The 22,797-nt window shown below is 36.9% G+C and overlaps 1 protein-coding gene across 1 annotated transcript; it reads right to left on the bottom strand.

The window, feature by feature from the left end:
* Window positions 1–326: 326 nt before the first annotated feature.
* On the bottom strand, window positions 327–15,974 carry LOC104510790 (isoprenoid synthase domain-containing protein-like; the record flags this gene model as incomplete). Its single annotated transcript, XM_010153154.1, has 2 exons — window positions 15,702–15,974; window positions 327–476 (listed from the first exon to the last, which is right to left on the bottom strand). Coding segments are annotated over exons 1-2 (375 nt in total), but the record flags the coding sequence as incomplete, so codon positions are not given.
* Window positions 15,975–22,797: the final 6,823 nt, after the last annotated feature.

Here is a 22,797-nt window from a genome sequence, read left to right as displayed (position 1 = left end):
TTTAAACACATTATACCATTCATTTAAGGAATGAATCATTTAATGCACAATAAAAATAAAAGCAAATCTCTTTCCAATAGTTTAGACCCCTCACCCCCTCTTGTATTTGGCAGTTTGATATATGAAAAACTTGAATAGATTGGAATGATAAAACATTTTCATCAAAAGACTATAAAGGAGTAATACACACACAGTTTGATGTGATCTGAAATATATACTGAACCTCTATTTCTAAAAGAAGAGGAAAAAAAGGGGTTTTGGGGGGAGTTGTTTGGTTGTTTTTTTAACTAAATGGAAAAAAGTCTTAGAAACTCGCAAAGTCTTACCTGTTGGTATGCTTCATAGATAATATCAAACAAGAAAGCCTGAGGCATTTCACTCGCTCTGTACCTGGCACGTTCCAATGAGTGGTCTAAACAGCCGTCTGCAGCACAGGCAATAACAGTAGAAACTAGAGGACAAATTGCTCCTGCTGCCTGTGGAACACAAAGAAGCCTAAATTTTACTAAAATTAATGTGTATCAGATAGCTGCAGTTTTAAAAAGAGCTTTAAAACACATTTTCTACTTATTTATCTTTTAGATATGTTGTAACATGTAAGTCATACTACTCAGTCTGTATGAGACAACATGAATACAGCAAAAGAAGACTGTGTAAGTACACACTGAGGACCAACTTACAAAAAACAAAAAAATCTTAAATCCTTCATAAACATCTACTGCAAATCCATGTACAGATCTGAGATGTTTCTTTTTCAGGCTTTCTTCAACATACGTATTAGGTAGCGTCTGTGAGAACAGTTCTAGGTCTATTCAGATATCAAACAGCAGGAGACATAGCAGAGAGATCTGGGCAATCCACAACACCTATTGCTTTCACAGAGTTCAATTTGGCTAAACTGCTCAGAAATAAGCAACTAGAAAAGTTTCAGAAAATTGAGCTTGTTCCTCTGCATTGAATTCATCCTGTATATACAGTATTATAAATCTATGACATCTCTCAAACAGAACTCTCCTAGATGGTTTTAGTAATTTTGATACCAGAAAGTTACTCATTCCTCATCAGTCACTTATTAAATGCTCACAGGAAACTCAGATGATGCTAAAGGCAACTGGGGCAAGAGCTGTCTGTAAAATGAAGAAAAGGATAGAAAGGCAGAACATTGCTTATCAAGTTACAGGGCAAAAAGCATACACCCTGGCAACGCTGACCAGCGAGAATGGCATCCTTACGCTATAATGTTTATAGTCTATTTTTAAGAAAGAGTAATTGATGCTGTTCCAAAACATCTGGAATTATCCAACATCTTAAATCAGTACACCTAGAAATCCACTCCCTATGGCAAATTCCAACACTTTTCATTGCAGTCACAGAAGATTTTCTGAGGTCTAGTTAGCCTTGACACAGAAAAAAACCAAACAGGTCTTTCATTACATAAGAGCAGAGTTATTGTTGATTTATCTTCTGTTGGCAAATCCTGCCCTCATACATATAAGCCCTCTCCATTCTGAGAAGATTTCTGACCTCAGATACAGTGGCAGAATAGGACACCACAAGTGAACCCAAGGTTTTTTCCTCTCAGAAGAGAAAGAACTAGTTGTCTTCCCTCCCCCTTTTACACTACTGAACAATAAAACAAAGAGGAATGCAGTCAGTGTGTTGAGCACTTTATGAGCCCTAAAATACAGCTTCTTAGTTCATTCTTTTACAGAATGAGGACAGAGATGTGAACCAATTTCTCATGTCCAAAGACTTCTGATACACATGAGCTCCCAGAGCAGGAAGAAGGGAGAGAAAAGATTCTGAAGATTCATATGGCAAGAGAAATATCTGAACCACTTTCTCAAAATCTGAAAAGCACTTTTTCTTTCTAATACAGGGGAAGACAAATCTATATAAAACACTACATGGAACAAATCACCATCATCCAAAGGCAAAACATCATACAGAAAGATCAGGGAGAACTATGAAATCACAGAACTGTCTGTAAAGGATCTCGATAGGTCATTGAGTCCATCTTTATGTCCTAGGCAGGATCAGTTTTACTACTCTAATAGAGAAGAGACTAACAAAGCTAACCACACTATAATTTTAGTAATACGTCAACGTATCAAATGAGGAGTAAATTTAACAGCTGTATTTTGAGGAAAAACTGTGCATAAGGAGAGAGACTAAATTATCTGCAACTTGTTTCCTCTCTATTTCCTATGATTCCAAGACATGGATTATTACCTCTATATCCCAGCTGCTGGGTATTTGGACTATATTATTTTGCTCTGCCATCATATTTTTAATTGGTCACACACAAAAATATAAAATTAGAAGGTCATGGGAAAAGAGACAGAGCAGCATGCTAGCCACAGCTTTTCTGTAATTAGTTAAGTCTATTTGAATTTTTTTTTGCCCAAAACAGTTACCATTCCAGAAAACCAGTTAGCAAAAGAGGATTTCTTAGGCTGATCCAGTATTTTATTACAGTTTTTAACAATCATGTCATGTAACATTTTAAGTATAAAACAGGCCAAGAGAATACAATGTAACTTGCGTAACCAAATCTCACAAGTGAACATGCACTCTGAGGAACAAAAAACCAAACTGCAATTCTAAATAAAATGGAAATACTCAGAATTATATTCTTACAAGAGCTCTGAAACACATTGTTTTCTTGACATGTGGTTTATTGCACAATAAAAATTCATGAATGTCTTTATCTGTATCTTTGTGACAATACTGAACCACATCTCCTGCTCTGCTGAGGCCTAGCTCTTCCAGACACTTCAGGAAGATCTAATGTCTAATAAATCCAAACAAGTCTTTTTTTGAAAAACCCCATTTAACTTCTTAATTAACTGAAACCTTCGTGGCATCTAAAATTTAACAAATGGCATTTTTCAAACGTCTACAGTTTTACTTTACGTTACCCCAGAACTGAGTGCAGTGTAACAAGCTGAGAGTTTCTCAGTTGTCCTCCCTCCATTTCAATAAGAAATCACAAGGTGGGCACAATAAGATGTCTCCTGCAGCAAGTCCACTCACACTATACCTGATAGTGACTGAAAACATGAAGTTTAATACAAAGAATAAGGTTTGTGGCTGACTTCTGATCATGCAAGGGAGAGAAATGTTATGTATGCATTAACAGTATAACTAGCAATCATTTGACTTAACAAACAAACAAAAACAAATAAACAAACAACCAAAATCCCACCACTTTTATTCCAGAAAAGGACAACCCAGTCCATGACTGCTTTATGCTCTAAAAACAGAATGCAGAGCTCTAGTACTTACTAAAGCCACGAATTTTCTACTGCACAGAAAACCTTCATATGATGAGTAGCTGGGGTCCAAAAGCCGTGCATCTATGAGCTAGAGCACACTTGCTAAGGCCAAGCGCCGAGTTGAAACTTTAAAATACTAAGAGAAGGTATAGAAACTGATTGTTTCTTTTGCTCAGTACTGGCTCACCTTTCCACAGGACCTTTCTCTGCCTCAGCACACACACACGAGGCTCCTTCACCAGATGATGTGACCCAACACAGGGCTGAGTTTACCACCTCAGTGACACAAGAACTATGTTAGTTCCTAAGGGCAATTTCAGATTGAGTGAAATTAGGATCGAGCAAGGAAAGTAACTGGCTTGTGTATGCCCTGCATCTTTTTCATATGGGACAAGAGTGCTGAGTCTCTAACACAGGAAACCTTCCATCTGCGGTACTTCTGGTGACACCCTCTAGCTGGCATATGCTGACACAGCTGCCAAACCCAAGCTGGCTTACACAGACCTCACCACACATGCTTCTGCTTCAAAGATCGACTCATGAGTATCTTCATTTATGGTGTAAACATAATATTCAGCATGTAAAAACAGAAAAATTGAGCTGTGAATTTTGTACTCAGACACAGGTCAAAGAGGGGCATAGTTAGGATGTATGGCTTGTTCTGCAGTATTTCTTCCAATTAGCACGAATAACCTCCCTCCCCACTCAGCACAAAGCCTTTTCCAAAATCCATTCCTAGCAGTCTTGCAATGAACTTAACAGGGAATTTAGGTACTTAGGACAGGGCTACAAACTACATTTTTCAGTTCAGAAACTTAAACATTAGGGCACAGTACAGCCAAGAATACAGTAAGGTACTACTGAATCCAACAGGGCTTTTACCCATGATTGTGGGGTGTAAGGGAAGAACACAATCATGCAGTTAGTCTACTTCTATTCAGTTATAACACCAATTATTTTGTTCTTTGCAAGAAATTTCCATGTTGTTTTTCTTGTCAAGTCAGCAGCAAATCACTATTTTCATATTAGTAAAGACAGTATATACTGAGTCTCAGGTATTTGTATTTTATTTGTTCTAATTTGAGCAGCTTTGACGTGCTATCTATGTTAGGAATGTAGAGGTATTTAGCCCAGCTCTCGGGCAAGAGGTTCAGACATGAGTTAAAAAAAAAAAAACCACACCACAACCAAAGAAAAATCTGTCCTCAATTAAAAGTACTTGTTAACGTCACTATAGTCTTACAGATCTTTTTTAAACTTTGAATTAGCCTACCACAAAATACAAATCCTGAGTCCAAAGCAAGTGCCTGGGTCTTATACTAACGGTTCTCTACTCACAGTACCCATCTTACAGTTTCTAATCATTTTCACTCAGATCTCAAGTAGACTTGCCTTCAAAATCATACACAAAACGCATCCTACACACTTGCTGAATGTGAAGTGAATAGTTAATGGATATTTAAACTGAATTTCTTTAAATGTCCACTTTACAGCCTTCAAGTCATTCCACTTCAAAGACAGCCAAGCCGTAGTTCTGGTGAAACTGGCGTGTTCAAGAAATGCATACACATCTTTACCCTGTTGTTGCCTATTTTGTTAAATAAGTTAGTTAAAGTATTAAAATATCTGTGGGCAAGCTCTTAAAACATTATTTCGTATCATAACAGACATTGAAACAAACACTGATAACTGGATACTTTTCTTTTGCAGACAAAATATTAGAAAACTCATCCTTTTTTCTTAAAACAATCCTAAATGCAGTATTCCATCAACTTCAGTGGAAATGACAGACTGGTATCTCTCAGAAGCAAGCTCATCCATCCACCTGCTGAAAACTGAACCAGCCTCAAGATGCTTTTAGAAGCAACAGGTGTCTTTTATAACCCATTTTAAACAGTACAAACAAAAACATTTACAAACAGGTTCTCAGTTTTGTATTCAATTTTTTGCATAACTGCTTAGAGCATAGCATACATACAAGATTTAAAGATCCAGTGGTGACTGAAAAAAATAAAGGTAGAGAATGAAGTGCATCATGCAGGTCAGTATCCTAAGTATTTTCAATAGATTCAGGGTGTACTAATCCACCTTTCTACTAAACAGTGACACTGCATCCTTCTTATTTTATCATACTTCTATTCTGACAAGAAATTGCTGAGATGTGTATTCAGTGAATACATAACCAGGGAGTGTTTTAAGATCAGACAACACAGTCAGTTCAAGGAGACTAAAATCTGAATAGTATTGACAACACCTTTCATTACAAAATGAAATCTGAAGGTTTAGGCCACAGAACCCTACACACAACATAGCAACCTGGCTAACAAAACGCAGTATAGCTTATTTTTACTGAGTAAAACCAAAAATCTTCATATTATAAAAAAAAAAAGAAATTAACATTTCCAAAAGGAAGGGGTGGCTGGAGGGTGGAGATGGAGCTTATAACACAAGCAAGAAATTGTTCAGGTTACAAATTCCCCCAACACACAGTGCATTATTCAGTCAAGACCAACACTCCATCTAGAATACAACATAGGAAGAGCAAGTTATCAAAGAGCCAGAAGCTCCAAACAAGCATGGAAAACAACACACCCGTATCACTGATGTGGTCATTTTTGGTTGCCAGAGTTGAAACAGAACAATGCTAAATAGCTGCAAAGCTCAACATGTTGAATGATACAGGCTAGGAAAGGAAGAAAAAAATGGCAGCGGCACAAAAACCTTACAAAAAAATACCACAACTACAATTCCTTTTGTTTTACAACAGTGTGGTAACAAGCTCAGACAACCACAGATCCTGCAGGCTGGCATACTAGGAAAAAAAAAAAAAGTATGTTATGTCTTTGGCATACCCCTGTCCCCAGTAGGCCCCAAGTACTAATGCAGATCCACAGTTCACTTAAAGGGCCAATTTGCAACCCTGAACTTCAAGTGAGTGGGAATCACAGCCTAAAACTTTACAGTCTAGTCCTAAATGAGCAGACTCTCCCATCCCTCTAGCATGATTCCCTTCATCCCTCTAGCATGATTCCCTTCAACTTTTTAATTTCACCAACAATACTTTTCTTCTCCATTCATAGCCTCCATCTCCCCCGAAACACATTTTCCCTATGCTTTCTATCTACTCAGGGGTCTAGTAGCATTAAGTAAATGTACATTTTATATTTCAATCACCCCAACTGCATTAGATTCAGCATTTCAAAATTACTTTGGAATAGGCCTGATGTCCAACACACAAACATAGTTTATCAGTGCTATCTTTAAAAGAATGTCCCTCTTCTCATGTTTTTACACGTTTGCTCAATATTAATATTTATTAATTTTAATTCTTTCATCAGAGTTGTTTTCAACTCTGACAAGTAAAATAGTACTGAAGCAAGGCTCCCAAATAATTCTGTCACCCCAACTTAGAAAAAAACTTGTATTGCAAATACACACATACACACTGGAAACAGAAGTATATTGGAAATATATTTTCAGCACCTCAAAGCAACTGACTTCTTTGAAACTGTATGCTGCAGATTGTGGGGCTAGTCCCATTTATCAGGATAAATACATCCAGCTGGGAACTCCATTAAAATCAATTTTGAAGAGGTGAATTTGGTAAATAAACAAACAATTTTATCTTGCTTTTCCATGAAGACAAGGATTGTATTAGGACACTGTTCAACTGCATAACAATAACAATCAATATTAACATTGACAAGCTAGGTATCTAACAGTTTAAAAATATGTCCTGGAATGTTTTTTATTAAGTGAAATACTGTTTATGTTCCCAAACACTACCATCTCCTAAGGTTTTCAGTCTAAATGAGGTCTGGCTATGAACCAGCAAAAGAAGCTCAGAATAAGTATGATTAATTTCTTCTCATTTTATTCCATAAAACTGTTTCCACATGTTACTACAAGGAAAGTATTCTTTTACACAGATCAAACTACCTGCCATGAAGGGCATTCACAGCCATCTACAGTATGAAAAAATACAGAAAGAAACAGTATCTGTGATGAGACAGGTAGAAACATGCATTTCTATTCAGACATCTGCACTCAAACTAATTGTATCTATAGTAATCAACATTCTTCAGCCACATCCAGCAATTACCATTTAAGTTAGAAGAACTATCTCTACTGAAAGATTTCTTATTTCAAATTTATCATACAGAATCTACAAAGAAAAATTCAAAAAACTCCATTTTAAGATTAAAATATTTCACATATTTAAGTGGATGTTCTTCTCAAATCTTTAATATTGTAAATCAGAAGGGGAGAATATCTAATCAAACAGTGTCATACTACTATCTTCGCAAAATAAAGCAGTTAGAGAATTTCGTCCAATGCATATTCAAGGTGTCACAATGAAATACTGCATTTTTTTTTCTTTTCCTTTTTTGAATTTTGTATCTAGCTGTTATCTAGGGCTACATTTTATTTTTTCTATGACCAAAGGTTGTAATCTATGAGAAGTTTTATGACTCTGCTGCAGAGATAGAAGACTTAAAGTATTTCCTCATGCAACCTACAGAAATCCTGGCAAAACAATTCTATTTGGATGGAAAAGATTGGGGCATAGGCAAATAACACCACAAACTACAATCTGGACAAAGTTTTCTAAACATGGGTGTGATGTTCAAGCCCAAACTGGCCAAACTTCCAAACAGAACTGATACAAGACTGCACGTAGTCCATAGATTTCATAACCTCATTTCGCATCCAGAACCCAACTACTTGCTGTACAGCAAGGCAAGGCAGCAGTCTGGCTGTGTGTGGTCAACTCAAACCTGTCACCATCTGCCCCCATAACTCCTTCTGTTAATGTCATGTCCAAAAGACCCCCCAAACCAGTACCTCAGCTGCACACTCCTCTTGAAGAACCAGGTAAGACATGTAGTCACAACTACAGGACAACCAGGATGACTGAGTGAAGAATAGCAGACCACAAGAATGGTAGAGGTACTCTTATTAGCATGAGTCCAGGGCCTGTCATATTTTCACCCACACTCACACCCAGACTTGTACCATGAAGCACAGATGTAATTTGTGTGGCAGTGCTGTGGTGGGGACAGGATTCCTTCTACCTATTTCTGCTACCAACAAACAAGTACAATTTGCAATCTGGGCTGTGCACCATTAGATATTAAGGCTGAAGAAAAAAAGGTTCCCTTCTTTCTGCCAAGTATCTTCCTCTTTTTAAACAAGAATAATTTTTTAATTACCTTAATTTTAATTTTTTGGGGGACCAAAATCAAAATCATATTCACTATGGGCACACCAACTTTGATTCTCGTTAGAGAGATAGCCACTAAAATTTCTACTAGGTCAGCAGGATCTCCAACCAGTCCAATTCCAGCTATCTTGATGTATTTATACTGGCAGCTTTTAATTGCCCAAGGACAGCACTGGTTGAAATGTTAAACAAGCCTGGTGGAACACAGATATTAAACCTAATCATCATCCAGACAAAAGAAAGGTTAATTAGAACAGAAATGTAAATGTAAAGAATTTTAAACACTATGAGAAAAGACTTGTATGCTAAGCTTCACCTAATTTCCTTAAAGTCTGTTTACCCAGCTGGCTAGGAGCAACAGTCGAACTCACTAAAATTGGGCACATGTTAATCTTAAACCAATACCAGGAAGGAAGAAGTTATAACTGTGTTTATTCCTAGCTGCAAAAGAGGGGATGTTTAATCAGAAATTTAATATACACTTTGATCCAATGTTAATAAGCTGACACTACGTTGTACACTGAACTGACTTCAAAGACACAAGATGCCTTAAACAAATGTAATATATATTTATGACACTGTTTAAGAAAAAGAAAACATTTCTTCTAATAAAGGTCACCTCTATCAGAACACACTGTCTGAATAACTGGGAATAGTACATGTACATCAAGACATGTCAAAGCCTCCGTTAGCTAAAGCAAACTAAAGAAGACTACTGATAACAGAAACTACTGCTCAAAATTTAAGAATGCAGTAGTTCTTTTTTATTTTACATAAATTCTGTTCTTTTGTATTTAAAGTATTTACCTCCTAAGCGTCAGTAAATATAATTTCGATCTAATCAACATTATGCTAAATTCTAAATGTTATTCTGTGGAAAAAAGATTTCTGAAAGAAAATCGAAAAGATGCCCCTCAAAAAGACAGGATGATAGGAATACGCAACTGAAAATATGGAGGTGGAGGAAGAAAGCAGAAATAGACATACCACAGGCTGCAATTTTTCAAACATACAACACTGAAAACAAGCTTAAGAATATACTTAAAGTGGAAAAGAATCAAAACCAAGAACATACATATGCATTAAGGAAAAGCAAAGAGCACTACTGCAAACAATACAACTAATTTATGTGAATTTATTGATTTCATAATAAAGTTGGACTTTTTTAAAAAGCAGATTGAAAGTAAGTCTTACAAATGTAATTTATGTTGCTCTTGTGTCATGAATTACTGCCATAAATCATATTAAATATTTTTAATACAATCAAGAATCGAATTACAAAAGTTAACAGGAGTAAACCAATATATGCATTGCTAATGATGACATACTAATTATACAGCATTTCTTCTAGTGCATTCCTTATCTGTGCATTCCTTGTGAGAAATTAAAGAATGGTTACAGAAGTTCATGTTTTCCATAAATGCCATAATGCTATATACTTAATAAAATACATTTTATTATATTATTAGCCAAATAAGGTCTTATTACCTTATTCAACATATTTGGCTAATTTTTGTCACATTGTAATAATTTGTAACGTTCAACAACAATTTATTAAGGTTTTGTTCTCTTCTTGACAGATTTTTGTTTAAAGCACTTCAAAGTTTGTATAGCCTGTATAACGCTACCAAAGATCCATACCAAGTATATGATCCAGACAGCACACTGCATCCCCTGCTGAAAGAGCGGCACATGCTGGTATAGGTCTTCAATACTTTCTTCCAATTTATTTCATCTTTTCCGCTGTTAGCAATAGTTGTATATTATATATAATATGAGGGATTCTATAACATGTTAAATGTGGTCTACACAATTTAAACACTCCAAAGCAGATTATACTGCTAGTACACTACCAGTAGTTTTCAGCATTTTTAGAAATATTTTTAAATATACTTATAGCTTTAAATTTTGGCAGTCATTCAACATAAGACGACAATAAGATGACCTATCAGCACTGTCCTGTTCTAACTAGTGCTATATTGCAAATCTAGGTGGCAAAAATTAAACAAAACGTGCTACAAAAATTAATGAATTACAAAACCAATCATTTTTGCCTATAAAATTAACAAGAGTATTTTACTTTGACTGCACTGAATTATCTTTCATTAACAAGTACCAAAACACATCTTACAGTCAGCAAACCATCTTTCATACCCTAATTACTGATTTACATCGCAAAAAGCTGTCACTGAGCGCGCTGTGCCACAAAGGACTTTGCATATAAGTCAATATAAAGAGGAGTTATTCAGTGGAGCAGAAACCTTGAAGCTACTGCCACAGGAGTTACAGCTACAGTTACGAAGTTGTATTTTAGCTCCAGAAAGTCTGCATCATTACAAAATCAACGATATCATGATGTGACAGCTACTGATCCACTGCATATCATTAAACACATGATTTGCATCATATTATGAACAAGAAAAAAAAACCTTGGTGTTGTAGGAGGACTCTTGCACAATTTAATCAACCAAATGCAGAACTGCTCTCTTTCCCACACACACAGCCCTGAGCAACCAAACCCACAGGCACTATATAGTTTGTGGTCATGCAGTTCCCTAAGCAACTCCACACCTGCTTATCAAATGTGTTTGTCTTCTGAATTCACTCAGCTGCTTCTCTCAGAACTGCTTGTGTCCTCTCCTGCAAGAAACCTTCCACCCGAGCTTCTTTCTCTTACAGCTCACTAGACTCAAAATTTAAAGTCACCTCTTCATACCACCTTCACCTAAGACCTTTGTTCTCAAGGGCCTTGTAAAATGGATCATTAAAACTTACCATGCAAACCTGGCTCAAATAGTGACTCTAATATGTATATATATGAATTTGATACCTCATGAATTGTCTTCTATATGCTCCAATGCTCCTCAAGGCAGTTTAGTCCTATCTGGACCATAACCCACTTAGCTTCTTGGAAAGAGGAGGATAAGCACAGAACCAGTCCAGCAAACTATTACAGCATACAAAACAGGCCAAGTTGGCTTTCAGAAGCTTCACCTAACCTGCTGGGCTGGTGGTGTCCTTGCCACAACCACCCAGATCACAAACTCTGCTAAAATATTCCTGGATAAAAACTCAAATTTCTTTTCAGCTGAATATTTGGTGAAAAAGAGGGAGATGTGCAGGCCTAATCTGCAGCCAAACATGGCTAAGAATCTCTTCCAGATCCTGCCATGTAAAAGTGGCTCAAATGATCCAAGGCCTCTATTCAGCTCCTCACACATGCTGGACAAGCTGAGATTTCCCTTATTATAAGGAATTATTCCTCCTTCGATCTCCTGCAGAAAGGAGAAATCTGAGTGACAAAGCAGACACATCTTTGCTAAAGGCTATTTCATTTTCCAAGTCATACTGTTTTCTCAGGTGAAACATACACATTTTAATTAGCATTAAATCAACAGCAATGTCATATATGTAGCTTCTCTAAATTTAAGAGAGGTACATTTTATAGGCATTACATAAAAATGACCACAGCGACCACTTAAGTACAGGAAACGATGCTCAAAATTCATTTCCAGGATAATCTAATACTACCTAAAACAGTAGTAAGGTAAAAATTATTGTATGTGCAGACTTCTAGAAGCTAAAAAACGTGGGATTAAGTCACCTTTTTAAAAAGGATTGAAAACTAGTTGTATTGAGCACAGATGGCTATTAGTACAACACAGAAAAGCTGCAAAGAAAGGGAAGTTATACTTTAGGTTTCTGCCTATGATTTATGTATTCCATTTGGTAGAGATGCATCCTTCCCAATGAATGCAATGAATCATCTGCATCACTTAGATTAAGACTGGGAAATGACAGAGTTGCTTCTCCCCCTACCAGTGCCTTCCCACCACCAAACACTACATCTTGTTAGGACAAAGACTTCAAGTATTTGCGAACAATACATTAGTTTTCCATTCGACACAGAAAACAATTAGTGACTTGGCTGAGAAGGTCATAACTTTCTATGGGCCCAGTAATGCCATCAGCTATGGAAACATCAATACGTACAGTCATCCATTACTACAGAGTTAAAAAAAGAATAATGCATTGTATAACTATTTTCCATGCAGCAGCAAAACCATGCTTGATTTCTTCACACATTCAGAGAACAGACTGAGCATAATATATAGTGCTTTCAGTCTGGTAGTATTATTTTGCCTGATTCTGTATGTGAATAAGAGTCCATAAAACTGAGTAGCACTGTACATCTCAACGGGCATGTACGTTTTTTTCAGATCCTTGCTAAAGCTGAGAATAAAGTAATGATGTTAGACAGCTCCCAGAAACCAGCTTTTCAGAATGCCTTTTTCATTCAATTCTTTCAAAGAAATAAAATGTACTTTCAGACCTAGTTTATGTTAACTGCAGAAAGAGTCTTTGACTGTATGTGCCCTTTTTTTCTAACTCACAATAGCAGAGCTGACAAGTTCCCCCCTGCCTTCCTGATTTTTTTTTTCTTGTAAGTATTTTCCTTATTAGTTATGTTGTTTAAAACGCAATGTTGGCAATGAGATAGTGCTAGAGGCTTTGGACTGATGCCTTCTGAAGCTTCCACTTTTCCCAGCTTTTACTAGCAATAAAGAATTTGTTTCTAGAAACATGTAATTTTAATTACAAAATTACCCCAAAAACATAAATGGAATTTAATTGGTTACAAAGTAATATTTTCACATTTTCAAGGGATTGTTTGGGGGATTTAAGGAATAATTTATTAGTTCTGGATAAGGTGCACATTTTGATTCCTACAGGCAAATAACAAACTGATTAGTAAGTGTAATAAAGCAGTTTATTTGTCTGACAATTGGCAGCTAGAAGTGCAGTAACTTACTTCATCAATTGCCATTTTAAAAGAACATTAAAGCTTCTCATAATTATGCTATCTATATGGTATGCAGATGAACAACAATACAGCATTACCCCTATTACACTGGTGATTTAATATGATGTTTCTGCCTGGTTTTGTACTTTTCTACACAATGCAAAAGGAAGTAATTACTTTTTGTACTGAAAGATTGAAGAATTGACTCCCTTTTAGATATGCAAAGAATCTGAGTATAGGAAGAACTAAAGATGATAGCTTCTCTAGATCAAATTTTTTTCTGATATTCAAAACCATGCATGTCAGTTTTGAAAGGGTCTTAGCTTTCCACTCATTCAGTTCTTCAGAATTCTGTAGCTGTTAAGCAAAGACAGCCACCTCTCTCTGGCAGGAAGTTTTTCCGAAGTTCTTCTCATGTTCCTTAATTCAATTACTTTGTCAGGTAAGATTAATAGTGAACAGCTTTTGGAGTCCACTTCTCTGATGGCCTAGTCTCAATGAGTTCAGTGGATCTAACCCAACACCAGAAGCCACCAGAGCCAATAAATACCATGCACATTTCAGACAGACATTATACAATGGAAATTACTATGACAAATGTGTAAGAGTGCCTTTTTGAGATCAAACGACACCTCAGTGATCTGGGTAGGGAAGTATTTAGCAGCCAGAAATTCAGACAAACTGAAGTACACTGCATAGAGAAGGTCAATGGAGATTGCCTTGGTTCCCTACTGTTTAAATGAAAATGTCTTACACCCAATTAAAAAGAAAACCAGGAAAAAATGTAACATTAAAATCACACAGGTTTCAAGAAAAAGCAAACAAGTCAAAAAAACTTAGAACACAAATGAGATATGATATACCATAACATGCAAAGACACCTAAACACAAATGCATTCATAAAACATTCTAATTTCAATACAACTTCAATACAATTAACCCTGTTCTTCTGCTACTCTCAAAGAATCACATTTAAAATAGATTTACAGAGGGGATCCTTTTTTAAAGTCATTGGCAGAGCATTTAAAATAGATTTACAGAGGGGAGATCCTTTTTTAAAGTCATTGGCAGAGAATCAATACTGGAATGCTATTTTGTGCTATATGAGAAAGGTCAAAAACCTTGTTAAAATTCTAACGGAAGTTAATTTTTAATGACTGGAAACACACTCTGTACCACTGAAAACTACAGAGCACAGTTTCTATATTATTGCCATTTCCCATTAAGCCAATCTAGAAAAGTACAGGTCTACTATTAAGCAGCTCAGTATATTTAGATTTCTAACATAACGTTCTGAAAGACCTTACATAAAATATTTCTTGTTAATATTAAATTAACAAGTCATCCGTTCCCCTACTACATTATGAGCTTTCAAAAAAAAAAAAAGGTGGAGGAGCTCTAAGGAAATACCAAAATTCATTCTTTGGACTCTTTATTCCACTGTCAAAGTTGTGAATCATCTGCCTATTAGCTTATTTTTTAACCTCATTTCCTGAAAAAGACAAGCAGTGGAAGATTTTCTTAGCTTTCTAATTCCCAAACAATCTGCTGTCAATAATGACTTCTACCTCAAATCATGTCCTTGAAGTACGGAAGCATTTTATCATCTTATTAATGCAGAACTGAAGGTAGAGATAGCAAATTATACAAATAAGCCTGTGGCTAAGTTGTGATTTTTTACGTCTCTATCTTAGCCAGTTTATCCACCAGCTGTTCTTGTTACTAGTGGATGACTAACTCTACTAGCATAACACAACTTCTACCAGCTTCATCCATTCATATATCATCTTCTCAGAATTTTTTCTGGTTCCTGGGAACATTCCCAGTCCCCAGATGCAGTGATAACCAGGAGGATCTCCAACCTAGAGTTGGAGACTTCCCACTTCCCCTTTCTTCCCTAGCAGTTTGGAATGCTTACAGATTCTAGAAAAAAATGTTATTAATAGAGAAGCAGCCCTCTTGGCACTTATTCAGGATTTGTATATAAGTGAGATGAAAACACATAAAGTTTGCAAGTCAAACAATGCAGTAGTCTCTTTGGCTATTATTAGCCAAACTAACCAAACTATTCTAGCATTAGGTGTGAATCCTGAATGGAAAGAAAAAAAGGTAAGCTATCATTATGTAATCTACCTTTCAACTAAAAAATTGCTGATTAGTTCAATCTCTTAGAGTCTTTATGGCAATAATTATTCCCCGTAGCAAATAATGCCTGCATCATTTAACAATGTCTCCCTTCCCATCTGACCTCTCTGCATAATAGGGATTCTCAGTCTGCTCTACTTAAAAATCAGCCTAATACATTAATAAAATGTCTAGAAAAAAATCCTTATTTATCAATCATGATTTTACACTGTACAGTATAACGAGCATTGCACTGCTATGTAATACATACCCCATGTTCTTTAGCAGCCATAACCACTTTTGAAAGTATATCTTCTTCAACAAATGGTCTCACAGCATCATGGATAATCACTACTTCTGGTTTCTGGAGCTGATGGTTGGCAAATTCATTCTCTGCAAATACTTTCAGTCCATTGAAAATTGACCGGTGACGAGTTATTCCACCTTTTACTATCATAACTCTTTTGTGGCCATATTTTTCAGTGATAGACTTCATTGTTTCAATATTTTCAGGAGACACCACCACAATAATGTCAGATATCCAGCTTATCCTAGAAGAAACAGTACAAAACCAGAGAAAGTAGACATGAATGAATAAGTAAAAGTACAGATAATGAATGTACATTTCAGATACATTAAAAATTCATATCGAAAGACATTCAAGATGGCTAAACAAAACATCTCTCTATATACTCAAGTCCATGTTTTTTTGTGTGTATTAGCACTTAAACCGTTTTGTGTGTAGCTCTCTAATGGGAGAGCCACATGAAAGGATCTCTACCTATACATGGATATCAACCAAAGTAACTGGAATTCTGGGAAGGGACTTGCTTCCAATAACCAGTTTGCAGAGGGGAGGAAAAAAAAAAACCACCCACACACAACCTTCTGATAACCCTTCTTACTCCAGCCTCATTCCTATCTTCAAACATAACTTCTAAATCAATCAGCTACAGTCTGTTATATTAGCTTTCTCTAAAATCAGTCTCAAATAAATTGGTAAATCCTGCAACATGGAATACTGCATGTTCTACTGTGAAAGTGCACTGTGTACAAGTGAATAAGAGAATCAAGGAAAACTAAAACAAACATCACTGTCAAGACAGGCATAAGTAGTAATTGACAGATTGCTAATGAATCAAAATAGTGACACTTGAATATTGACAGGAAAATTATACTGGTAGTTTGTAAGAAAAAAATATATATTTATATACACACATGAAGGTTTCTGCTCTAGGAAGCTAGCAAAATATAAAAACATAGCTGTGCTATGTTAGGTTAAATAACCATAACACTGAAAGTGTATTTTTAGAGAACTTCAAGGTTCTACTGTTGGTACCAGCCTAGCTTCTTCAATTGAGGGGTGGTGCGGGGGGAAGATGACCCACAACCCACAAGATTAAAACCAGTCATAACTGAAGTTAGGCTGAAGTCATACTTGTGTCAAAGGACCTAGGAATACAAATTATAGTCACATGTGGCATACTGTACTTCAAAATAACGGAAATACCATTAATCAAATCCAGCTATTTGAGTGTCTTATTTCCTAAATGCTACGTAGGGAGTATAAAAAAGGATTTTAAATTGCTTTGTTTCCTTTCCGTGTCTCCACAGACAACAGGAGGTTTTCTTAGCATGACAGACAAGAAACTCATCAGATGAGCACTGATTACAAAAACAATTTACTATTTACTCATGTAAAATTACTCATGTGTACCCTATGCATCCAACTAGGGAGGGAGACAAGTATGGTATATTCTCTCAACTAAAACTAGTAAAGCTATTGAAACTAATTTTGCAGACATGAGGCAGACTAAGATACTAAAAACTTCCAGTTAGAAAAAGAAGAGCAAAAAATTTACAGTTCAGAGATATATAAGTTCAAGGTACTGGTTTTTGCAGTAATACATGAGAAGGCATTGCCTAGGAGCTATCCTTTCTCCAAAAGCAAAGGCATCTGTGATACAAACCACTCCACTAGAACTATGTGAAGCAACAGAGCATAATCCACCTTCTGTAGAGGGTTTTGGTTTTGGGTTTTTTTTTTTAAGTTAACAGAACTCCATAAAAAATTATTTCAATGAAATTTAAAATAACTTAAAAATAAAACTATTAGTGCTATTAGAACTTTTGAAAAGAATTTTTCTTCCTTATGTTCATTTTATTATTAACAAAGACAGAAAACAAACCCAAACCAACATATTCTCAGCATTTTTTAAGTACTGAAGGTGTTCAAACGTAAAACCTGAATTCATATGGTTTCAAGTTTCATTTCAAGTTGTCACTCACCACAGGTTCATCAAAAGTTTTTCAGATCTCTCAAGTCCTAGCATAGTGTTACATTAAGCCACAAAACCTAGCACCTCTGCATGACTTGAACTCAGAACTAGGGCAAACTAATTGGATTCACTGCACTGCTTCTTTTGAATATTGAGAGTCAGACATTTAAATAAAGCAAAATTTAAGAACAACTATTTCACACTAAATGAGAAGAGCTCTGCAGTTCTATTTGCAGAAAGACTATAGCCTTACACAGTTCCCAGAAACAGAGGATAGTCTGCACATCCACTAGTGACTGTGTAAGAAGAGCACCGATATTTCCCATTCTGGAGGCAAATGAAACAGATTATGAGGCAACTGGGTAGTACACAGCATCTTCAGAGAAGAAGGGAAGAAAACAGAAGTACTGGCCAGCCTGTGACAAATCTCTGCCTGGGGAGGGGGCAGGGGAGTATGGCTCAAGGCCTTCAGTGGTACAATACACCGAAAAGTGACAGGATGCGGTCACAGCTCCACCCTGTGTCTGGATAAACACATTTATAAACTGGAGTACATCCTCCCTAAACTCATTCTGGACTAATGTTCTATCATTAGAGCTGGGATTCAGAGTCACAACCTATTTACATGAGACCATAAAGGTATCTTCTAGACTGATCAGGTACAAGAACATCTTAGGCTCTGAAGCCTAACACATTGCACCAAAACTCACAAAAAGTACTAATTCAATGAAGTATGCTATAAATTCTCACAAATAAGAACTGTGCACCACACAGGTGCTTAGTCTTAGAGATCTGCTTACGGAAATGTCGCAAACTGTTTTGATGAAGTAGAAAGATATTGGTATACACTCAATCTGGTAGTAAATGCACCTCTTTTTTTTCCCCACTCAATTTGTCACACCCTTTTCAGAAAGATTTCATACTAAAATAATAAGCAGCTCAGAACCTGCTCAAAAGCAGTTAAAAACAGTAAACACCCTTTCCATTTTACAACTGTAACATCAGACCAAGCTAATGCAAGCTTCAGAAAGAATCAGCACAAGGCATGAAAAAGATGAGAATACTGTACTCCAATATGCTCTAACAAGCACTAAATACAGAAGTCCAGTGCTTCCATACAGCTTAGGCTGTAGTTCTGAAGAGGAAAATCAGGTCTGCTCAAATGAAAAGTAACAACCCCAGTTATAATCACTTTACAACTGACCTCAATATTAGTAGAAGGAAAACAGTGAGGCAGGAAGGGACAATGTTTCCTGTGACTGTCCTCATCACCACCTACAGACAGACCAGTTGCCTAGTAGAAAACAGTATTGTTTCATCAAATTTCAAATAAAAAGTACATACGTTTATATTAGCTGAGCTAGAACTCAAAGTAAAGGAGCTCATTAACTCAGCAACAGATTAAGCTATTCCATGACTTCACAACACTGACTGCAGAGGAGGTGAAGTAACCAATGACTTATGCTTCAAGACTGTATCCGAGGCTAAACGGCATGCTCAGGTACAAACGTGACTGAGGTTTAATCCTCCATCAGTTCATTCACATACAAAACAGTGCTGAGCCTGAAATCTGACATAAGGCTAAAATACACTCAGTTTCTTCCAACTCTTACCGAGACCATTAACAACCTCTTTACCATATAAACTACCGAAATCAGCAGTTGTATCAGCAAAAGGAGGTCTGAACCAGGCAGTCACTGCTGAGATGGCTTTAGTAGTGTAAGAAATGATCTTTCACTGCCACAGAAACTCTTCAGAAATACAAGATAAATCAATATATTATTTCTGCTAATCTTATTATTCAAGCACCAAATGTAAAATAGAGCTGTCAAGAACAAAATGCATTTGTAGAATGCACGCATAACTTCCTTTTGCTCTGTAACAGCTTTGTTATGACTTTATTGGTATATGAAAATATACATGAATACATATGTATCGTTTGCAGTATAAAAAAGGAAGCAGGGAGCTTTTAAATCTGAAGAGTTTCACAGGTACATTAAGGAAGTTCTGAGCATCTCATGTACAAAAGCCATACATTTTTTTTCCTGAAAGAAAGCATTCCTTATTAGTCAAACAAAATAACAAAGATACCTTCATAACGTTAAGAAAACGGGATTGTTTGCTATGATTACTTTTAGCTCATAGCAATTTCAAGAATAAGCTAATGACAAAAGTGGACAGAAAGAACTATCACAATAAATACATCTAAGAAAACTGTAAATGTGTGACCTGTACAGCCACTGAACGCGCATCAGCCAACAGTGAAAAATACTTGGCAAACAAACTACACAAGACACTTCTGAAGAAGTGATTCTTTGGAAGCTTCTCCTCAGGTGATGTTTTTTCGATATCAGGCCACCTGTTTTAAGAGACTATGTTACAGTAAACAAAGTAAATAAAGCTGTCTAAAACCTTTATGGAAAGTTTTCATTTTGCCAGTAAACTTAATTCTGCTTTCCACTTCCATAACTTCTCACTGTACTTTCAACACTAGTGAAATATGAGCACACCAAGAATAGCAGCAGCTTATTGGTCCCACAATGATTTTAAAATCAACCTTAGATCCTTAGGCTGCTTTCCTCTCTATAGTTTTAGTAAAGTATGTGTGTGCATGTGCACACAGAGCTGAGATTCCTCCATGTCTTGGAAAAGGAACTGGAAAGGTACTATTCTCAACAAACATAGACCAAAACCAAATTTTAAATGTAGGAAGAACCCTACCAGTTCATACATAAGCAAAAAGGACAAATGCCATTCTAGTTCTGTTGAACTTGATGCAAAAGCCCTGCATAGTCCAACAAAAGCAGAAACAAATCCAAAGGGAAAAAACAGACATTTAAGCTCTCTAACACACTTGAATTTTAGCCCCAGGTTAGGACCTGACCTTCCTATCAGCACCACTGTACTAGCCATAAAAACAAATAATTTCTCCTCACCCAATTTTTTTTCACCTCCTCTTCCTAATGGCATCATCTTTGATTATTATTGGCAGACCAATGTTCTACATGTTCTTACCCTATGCAACAGGATGCACTGCTTATTCGTTCATGTCTGCGCTTGTCTTCCAGTTTTTCCACATGAATATTTAAGATTGTCTCTACTTTCAGCTGAACAGTGTAAAAATCTTTTTCTCCTTTTTAAAAAGCACATGCAAAGCAGCTGTAAATTCTGCTCATGTATTTCTGTCTATACGTTGCTACATTTTTTCCAGATTAAAAAAAGCTCAAAAATAGCTGCAGCCTGTAATAACTTCTGTTGAACTGGTTAATGAGTCAATGATTCATTCATTACAGCAGGTAAACAATAGACATCAGAAGATAGTATCAAGCTAAACAGTGAAAAGCTGCCACTTGTGGGTGATAGATTATGTGACAAACTGCAGTTCCTCAATATTACATTTTTGTGTGTACATTCACAAAAAGTAAGAACAAGGTACCTCCTTTACAGTTTCAGAGTCAGAAGTATTGAGATGAAAATGAAAGCCATTCCAAGCTTTAGAGTACATCTGTTCCAAACTCCCCATACACATACATACCAGCCAACACTCAAACTCAGTACGGAGATGGCAGAAAGCTCTGCCTGCGAGACCACTGGCAGCAGTTAGTGCACTCCTAAAGTTAAGGGAAAGCACTAGGTTGTCACTCTCACAATCAACTTGGGATCATGCATCTGGTTGGACTGTACAATTAGAATTCAACCTTCTAATTTTTTGCAGCTTTAGGACATAAATATAACAATATTGCTCAAAGAACTGTTATTTTCACAGAGGTTACCAGCAGCAAAAGTGATTTTTTTTTTTAATGAATAATGTTATTTTTCTATTAATATAATTTCCTTCCCAAACCTCACTCTACTCTTTCAGGTCTTCAACACACTGGGTGAGGATATTGTTCTTCCCTGTAGATTCCCATGACATTTCGGCAGAAAATACAGCTGTGACAAGCTTTGAATTGGAAGTTTTGCTTACTGATGTGTCTAGCTTTGTGATCGGCTGCTGTTGAAAATTAAATAAAGAAAACAAGCAGTATTTCTTTCATAAAGTAACAAGTGACCTGAGGGAAGCCTCTCTGGGTGGGAATGGAAAAAGAGCCCAAATTTTGATGTTGTACAAGTTTCCATGAGTTAAGAACTTCAGGAGATGTTGGCAATTCCATTTCTTTTCACCACCCTCCACTCCTCCCCGTTTATTCTCTCTAAAATCTAAAGGTTTGTTTTTCTACAAGTTACTGCAAAACATCCAGAATACATCTGACACCCACTCCTACCTGCAGTGTTTCAAGTGACACCAGACACATGACTTACATTATGTTAACATTTTACAATAATATATTAACTGTCAGTCACATGCCTACAACTCCACGGTCTCATGAAAAGGAAAAACCTGACTGCTAAGATAGCCCATTAACTAAATTCTTTGCTCCAACATAAAGAAAAGTTACACACACAGCCTCATGCTATGTGAGCTATCTGCTTCTAGCCCCAAAAACTTATCTTAAACAAAGCCAAGGGGGTATTTGAGCTTCCCGTTGAAGCAGAGCATTCCACCATGGCCTCCAATAATGGCAAAGCATAACGCAGCGCTGTAGATAACTCAGTTCACCCAACTAGGAAGAGCTGGGTTTTTTGAGGCCTGCAGATAGCATTGTAACTGTCTCCAATGGCTATAGTAGGCTTGTAGCTCACCAAACGAGCCACCACAGGTAGAGAAACCCTTGAGCTTCAAGGCTCAGGTGCTCTAACAGGTCTCCAGCAGCAATGGAAAGCAACACAACTTCAAAGCATCCACAGAGCTGGGGAGCGTCGCCCAGGCTGGCGGTGACAGAGCCAGGCTGGGACTGGGGGGAGCAGCCAGCTCTCGCCCAGCGCCTCCCCAGCTGAGCCCGCCCAGAGCACCCCCGCTCCGAACCGGGCCTACGAGTTCCCAGCCACCCTTGTCACTTCCTACACATTCTGACGGGGCGAGGAGGGAATACGATCCCACCAGAAGGCAAAACTAAACCCTCCGAGGGGCTGGCGGCCGCGCGGGGAGCGCCCAGGACGTCTGCCAGCGGCTTCCTGGGACTGGGGACACCGTGAGGGCCGGCAAGA

Source organism: Eurypyga helias, unplaced genomic scaffold (assembly GCF_000690775.1).
Source record: "Eurypyga helias isolate BGI_N326 unplaced genomic scaffold, ASM69077v1 scaffold17550, whole genome shotgun sequence".
In the NCBI taxonomy this organism is placed as follows: domain Eukaryota; kingdom Metazoa; phylum Chordata; class Aves; order Eurypygiformes; family Eurypygidae; genus Eurypyga; species Eurypyga helias.
This window is presented reverse-complemented; position numbering and strand designations above follow the sequence as displayed.